This window comes from Lithobates pipiens, unplaced genomic scaffold, assembly GCF_037356315.1.
Source record: "Lithobates pipiens isolate NorthernLeopardFrog02 unplaced genomic scaffold, aLitPip1_a1.2 Scaffold_8, whole genome shotgun sequence".
Classification (NCBI taxonomy): Eukaryota; Metazoa; Chordata; class Amphibia; order Anura; family Ranidae; genus Lithobates; species Lithobates pipiens.
In genome coordinates, this window is record NW_027507903.1 from 644,830,602 (window position 1) to 644,838,066 (window position 7,465).

At 44.7% G+C, this 7,465-nt stretch overlaps 1 protein-coding gene across 1 annotated transcript; it reads right to left on the reverse strand.

The window, feature by feature from the left end:
* Positions 1–5,153: 5,153 nt before the first annotated feature.
* Positions 5,154–6,816, reverse strand: LOC143961648 (E3 ubiquitin-protein ligase TRIM39-like). Its single transcript, XM_077470970.1, has one exon. The coding sequence runs from the start codon at positions 6,777–6,779 to the stop codon at positions 5,205–5,207; it is 1,575 nt and encodes a 524-aa protein (XP_077327096.1). The 5' UTR covers positions 6,780–6,816; the 3' UTR covers positions 5,154–5,204.
* Between the last annotated feature and the right edge of the window lie 649 nt (positions 6,817–7,465).

Genomic DNA, 7,465 nt, shown 5'->3' on the forward strand with positions numbered 1-7,465 from the left:
GAGCACTTTTTCGAAGAAGTGTCAGTCCCTGCCCCTAGTGTGAATGAGCCCTAAAGCTGCCCATACATGGATGGAAATTCAGCCGGTTCAGCGGGGATCGGCTCGATGTCGATCAGTGTGCGGCCGTCCCTGCTCAGCAGAAGTCAATCATTAGAACAATTTCTATAAAAAGGGGCGTGTTGTAAATTTTTTCTCAATCCCAACTGGCTGCCGCCATTGGTCAGTGTAAGTCGCCTATTTACAGATCTGTGTTCCTTCAATTCTCACTGGTTTACAAAAAAACACAAAAATTTACAAATTTGTTATTTATTAGCTCAATACAGGTCCATGTTCTAGAATTAGAAGGAATTTTGTAAGTTATGTTGTATTTGTATCCGCTAATAATGATTTTCCTGTATTTTCAGCAAAAATATTATTTTGATAAACATTTGCGCAATTATCATGTGACTTAAATCTAAAAATCGAATAAATCAAAAACCTAAAAATCAGTATAAGTGATATAATATAAAATCATTAGTTATAAAAGTGATCCCATAGAATTCTATTGGTGATCCATTCTATGGGGACACATTATATTAGGATCCATTATAAAAGTGATATAATATATGATATAATAATGTAGATACACTTATCAATCACACATGATGACAGCGATATATGATGGAAAAGAATGACACAATCTTCAAACTTATTATATTCTTATTTCTACTACATATTGTAATTGAAGTAACTGTTCAATTCAGTCTAGTACTATTATTATCAGTTATGTATTCCTTTGTCTAGTCACTATAGTTCAGCTAAGCCTCAAATACGCCAAGCACATGTTATTGTTAATATCACAATACTACCACCCTTGGCTATGAAATCAATACACGGTCTAAGATCAATCAAATCTCATTTATTTCCCAAGGAAATAATACAGCGTGCATAAGGTATCAATAGAAGTTACAATAATACATAGCATACAATCAAAGTACAATATAAGCCATACTTATCCGACCTTCGCAGCTACGCCTCATGATGGAAGTGAGAGGAGGCCGAACTCATGGTTGCAAAACCTTTTTGTTAAACATACCTCAGCCATACCACACCCCATAGCCCATCCTACTTTTCCCGTAGACCAATCAGCGTCTCTGGGGCGTTTCCTCCCCCAGGCTAATTACCTCGTACAGTCCTGCCATACTTGGCCTCTGGGGGGCAGTGTCTGCCCATGAATTGCAACTGCTCCGACTGGATTGCCATCTTGTGGCTCGATCTCGGACGCCCCACCAGCTGTCCTTTGTTCTTGCAGACAAGTCGGCACCATATTGCCTTTGAAGTTCAGTACATTGCAGGTGGGCTGAATAGAACCCATTCTGCTATTCAAATTGTGTCACATTCCTTACTTTTCAACATGTGAGACTGCCTGGCATCAATATGGCTGAGTTCGGCTGTACAAACAGCTGTGTAGATGTATAATCCTAATTCCTGTCTGATTCCAACAGTAATCTTATATTATAGATAGATAGATAGATAGATAGATAGATAGATAGATAGATAGATCTGGTCTTAAAGGGCCTGTACACCTCCACCTGTGCCTCCCATAAGTCATGTTACACTCTGCGCTCTGTCTCAGATCCAGCACTCTATACAATGTCCCATCTCACTATACATAATGATCATGTACTGGGAGGAGCCATAGGAAATAATGTCCCGCCCCTTCTGTAAGTAATGCAGCAGCCGTACACCCCCTATAGCAGGGGTCTCAAACTGGCGGCCCTCCAGCTGTTGCGAAACTACAAGTCCCATGAGGCATTGCAAGGCTGACAGTTACAAGCATGACTCTGTCAAGCAGAGGCATCATGGGACTTGTAGTTCTGCAACAGCTGGAGGGCCGTCAGTTTGAGACCCCTGCCCTATAGAGTCTCCATGTACATCCACACTCAGAGCCGGAGAAGTGTACACTGTTATATTGCAGTCTATAGAGAACAGTAAGTACATCTCTCCAGGTAAGTACTGCACCCCCAGATCAGTGCACCCCATCACCTCTTACCACTGAACATAGTCATACTGACTGAGGAACCTTTGGTCAGGCAGGATACAGAGACTCCGTCCACTTTGTCCTTTCAGGGTAAAGTGGGAGGTTCTCTTGAAAACCCTCCAAACCCCCCCTATATATTCTCCTTTGCTGTTCCCCAATATGTTGTTGCTCCATCAAAGCCCTTGATAGGTTCCCAATTTCCCGGGTATGAGGGATCATGTGATCTTTTCCCAGCATACAATGTTCAAGGCTAAGAAGCCAATCACCAGGCTTGAATACTGTCACATGAGGGAGGGGGAGGGGTGACATCATCAATCCTGTGTAAGCTCTGATATATTCCAACATGGAACCTACATGGGGGGGAGATGGAGCAGCAGAGGAGAGCAATAATGGTGAATGTAAAGAGGTCGGGATGGGCCCTGAGTGGACAAGTGTCAGAGTCCATTTGGGGTCCCAAAACAATGTGATATATTTGGGTCTCCAAAAAAATAAGTAAAGCCTCATATAGGATCCCTAGGTATTGAGACACACTTGGGGCCCCAGACAGACTCCTTTCACACCCAAGGCAAAAAATCAAAGTGTCCCCCCATGAGCTGTGAACTATAGCGGTATAGGTAGCAGGTTCTGCCATTTTTGTGCCCCCGTCCCACTAAAGTACCCAAGTTGGCTGCCTCTTCTGCAACACTTTGGCTCGGCCCTGCTACCAGACCCTTGGAAATGTTTGGGGGCCCCAGGCAAAGTTATATTTTTTAGGCTTTCAGAGAATGGGACATATTTGGGCCCCCAGGGACTGGGGCATATTTGGGGAATCCTAGACAATGTCACATACTTGTGTTCCCAAGCCATATGATATATTTGGGGCCCCTAGGCAATGTGATATTTTTGTGGCCTCCAGACAATGTCATATACAGTATTTGGGCCCCCGGCTTCCCTCGTAGGCTTTCAGAAAGATAAAGTAACAGATCAACCCCGTGTTCTCCTTTTTCCCATAATACATCTCCTCTTATTCAGCACAGTAGTGCAGAGTGTGAGACTCGGAGCAACCAATCAGATGGTGTGACTGTTAGCAGCACTGTGATGTATATTGGTGTTCAGCGTGTTCAGGGCCACAGAGGGGGTAGAACCGGCCCTCCTGTATGGGGTCTGGGCAGCTTTATGGTGCAGGCAGTTCAAAAAGCTGCTGATCACAGGCAAGAGCCCCACCATCTCCCCCACAGTGCAGATGACTTCTCCTTCTCTCCTTCCCACCAGCTGCTGCAGGGGGAGCCACAGGGGGATCGGTTTCAGAGATTGGCCCCCCACTACTCTGATCACCCCCCTTCTGTCCCCAATCTCCATTCCACACAGCTCTAATCCCATGGTGGCCCTCTTCTCCCCACAGCTCTGCCAGCTTCTCCTCCTCAACCTGGCACTGGCTGTAAGCTGCTGTGGGCACACAGGGGGACCAGTAAATATGTCATATTTATCAGCCCCTTCTTTTTCTCAGTGAACACAGTGAGTGATTGATAATGATCACTTCTGTGTTTATTCAAAACTGAAGCATGATAAACTGTGCTTACTATGCTTCGGTTGGTGAATGAACAGTAAGCCTCTGTACAGAACACCTCCTGTTCATTCATTCCCGGCAAGCTTCAGCTCCAGAGAAAGAAGTGGGGATTTCTGTCCTCAATTTCTTCTTCTGCCTAAAGAGTGTATCATCAGAGGTCTGTATGGACCCCTGATATTCCACAAAAGCCCCCCACGCACAGGGCTGTTAAAAAATTTAAATAATAAAACAAAAATAATTTGTAAAAAAAAAACATAATTAAGGGTTCCTTCCCACAGGTAGTCTGGTCGCATGAATGAGTGATTTGTTCATGCGGCTGAAGCCGTGTTCAGGGCCATTACCTGACCCCACACACCCATCCAGGCTGGGGGGTCCCTGTCAGGTAATGTACCGGGCCCCATGATCTCTAACAGCAGCCCTGAGTGTGTTCTCCGGTCTCACCCTCTCTCTCTTCCCGTATATTCTACATATTACCAGCCTGATGTGTGCCGTGTCTCTGTAAGGTATTGTCCTCTCTGGTGGGGAAGATGAGGGTGAGACCGGAGAACATGCTGCACAGCAATATACATCTCAGTGCTGATAACAGTGACACCGACACTATTATATTACTGATATATTCCATTGAAGTCTATGCCAAGCTAAGAACTTTTCTTTATAGTATTGGATGGAGTGAGGGAGGATTAGAACCCCTGTTGTGTTTTTACTGCTATCTGGGGATTCCCCTCACTTCCTGTCCTGCTGACAACATTGTACCGGACAGGAATGAGACGAAAGCAGCAAAGGGGACCCAGACATACATTTTTAGTAGAATAGGGGAAGGCCTAGAGCCCCAGTCAGATTTTATTATAATTGTGGAGAGCGCCCCTCACTTCCTGCTTGGTAAAATGGAGAGCTGGATAGCAGTAAAAACCGGACAGGGGTTCTAATTCTCCCCCTCCATCCAAAACGAAGAAAAGAAAACATTATGGGTGGACATACACTTTAATGATACATCACATTTTATTGTCTTAGCAGTAAATCTCTAGATCCCTTCTTCATACATTTCCTCTGAGATTGTTACATTTCTTTTCATCTCTATTTAGTATAGATTGTATGGAATAGGAGGAGGAAAAAGAGGAGAGGGGACCCCATCCTATCCAATCACAGCGATCGCACTGCACCCCACACAGAGTGACTGCATGTGGGAGAGGGGCAGAGAGTAGGGGGAGGGGCCAGAGGAGGAGATTGGTGATGTCACACACTGTGATAACTTTCTGTTTAATGATTAGAATGAAAGTAATTGTCATGAGATAGATAGATAGATAGATAGATAGATAGATAGATAGATAGATAGATAGATAGATAGATAGATAGATAGATAGATAGATAGATAGATAGATAGATAATTATATATATAGGCCAAACCCCTCTTTACTGACAAATAGGAACATGTCATTCACTGTTACTCCAGTAACTGGAGAGATCTCCTACCCAATCACAGGGAGTGACAGAGGGAGAAATCACAAATAGAAGAAAAACCTGCAGGGCACTGACTGAAGTTCCACCCACTGCTTTATCCTATTGGCTGACAATTCTACCAATCCCACCACCCATCCTTGTGACATCATTAGTCTCTGGGCAGAGTTCTGACTATTACTATTATTCCCTATTCCCCCCACAGATCTTCATAGAACCTCTCCCTACATATATCCCAGCATGGAGGGGCTCAGTGAAGGTGGTGGTGAAGGTGCGGAGATGTCGGATCGGGTCACACAGATCATAAAAGGAGATCCGTCCGACCTCATAATCCAGATATATCCTGACTTTGTTACTGGGGATATTGGAGGGTAAGAGGATCTCTTTCCTGTCATGTATCACCCAATACTTATCACCTTCCCTCCACAAACCCCAGGACTTCTTATTATATCCAATCAGTGACTGCCCTCCTCTCCTGTCTATACTGGGGTAACACATCCCGACTATCCAGAAATCTGATCTCCCGACATCCACTTCCCAGTAATGTCTCCCTGAGGAGAAACTCCGACTGCTCAACACCTGAGTATAATCCTGAAATCTCTCTGGTGTTTCTGGACGATTCTGTTTTCTACGTGACCAGGATATAGTTTTCCTGTCATCTGATATATGGAGATTATTATGAGCTGTATTTACATCCAGTAATATGTGTGCCGCTCCCTGTATATAGGAGGATACATTTACCTCTCTTATTATATCAGATAATGTGTGTAATGTGTGTGATATCCCATCCACATCCAGACCCCCTCCATCATGGAGGAGCTCCTCATGCCTCTCTCTGTCCTCATTATCTCCATCCTCAGTATCACACAAGTCACCTGTGTCTGATTCCTGTAAGACAGTCAGTGGATCCGTCACGTTACACAGCTCCTCAATGTGACGCAACTTCCTGGACAGCTCCTCCTTCTTTATTTCCAGATCCCGGATGGAGATGGAGATCCGCTCTGCCCTCCCGGAGATTTCCCTCAGGACTCTCTTCTTCAGGTCTTCCAGACGTCTCCTGAGATCTCTAAACAGGGCAGTGACTCTCTTGGTGTCACCAGCTGCTTTTTCTTCTACTTTCCTCCTGTGTTCCTGCAGACTCTGGACTCTTCCCTCCATCTCCTCTCTCTTTATCAGAAGTTTCTGCAGAACATTCCTCAGTGTCTCCTTCTTCTTCTCAGAAGCCTCATCCAGCATCTCCACCTGGTGTCCTCGATGTTCTCCAGCCAAACTACAAGACATACAGATACAGGTATTATCCTCAGTGCAGTAATACTCCAGGATCTTCTTATGGACGGAGCATTTCCTGCTCTCCATGGACAAGGTGGGGTCACATAAGACGTGTTCTGGGGACTTTTTGTGGACTCTCAGGTGTTTATCACACAGAGAAACCTCACAGTGCAGACAGGATCTAACAGCAGGTACAGGAGAGTCCACACAGTGAGTACAGAAGACCCCGGACTCCTCCTGATGTGGCTGAGCAGACAGGAAATTCCCCACTATGTTACGTAGTGTTATGTTCCTCTGCAGTGCAGGACGAGCCGGAAACTTCTCTCGGCATTCAGGACAGGAATATCCTCCAGACCCCCCCTGTGTATCCAGCACACGATCAATACAGACCTGGCAGAAGTTGTGTCCACATCTCAGGTTTACAGGATCTGTATAAATGTTCAGACAGACGGAACATTCCAACTCAGCACTCAGGTTAGCAGACGCCATCGCTGACAGCAGAAGAGAGAAATGACAATGAAAATCTCTGACACCGGAGAAGAATGGAGTTGGGAGGGTCACTTCCTCCTACACAGGGCGAGGCTGATCCAGATCAGTATTATTAAAGTACAGAAAAGGAAGTTTTTTTTCCCACAGTAGTAAAGATAATCAAACCTCCCAACTTTGAGAGATTTTCAACTGCCCCTGAACTCATCCAATGTTATCTTATGTGTACATGTACACAGGTTTGTTTAATGTCATTTTTAGGCAGTTGCATTTATAGGCTTTACTGTGAAGGCAAAAAAATGAGTTTAGACGCCAAAGTTCCTGACGTTTCAGACACCAAGCGGGCTAAACGCGGTAACTCATGTTCAGCAGCATTTCGTTTACCGGCATTTTTCATTTTTGCCTATTTTGAAAAAAATAAAAAAAATTTAAACGCAAACACGGCTAAACATGGCATGTAAACGTGGCAAAACGGATGTTTTAAACGTGGATTACTATCTGTCAAGTTAAATCGTTCAGGAGAGGTTGTAAATATGTCCCGTGTACATTAAGCCTTAGGCCTCATGTACACGGCTGCTGGTAGACGGACGTTTAGCAGTTGGCAGTTTTTTTCAACTGCCCCTGAACTCTCCTCTATGTTATCTTATCTGTCCATGTACACGGGGTCGTTTATAGTCCTTTCTAGGAAG

What these genes read in the sequence shown, in the direction of transcription:
- LOC143961648 (XM_077470970.1), bottom strand. Translation starts at nt 6,779, where the DNA reads ATGGCGTCTGCTAACCTGAGTGCTGAGTTGGAATGTTCCGTCTGTCTG.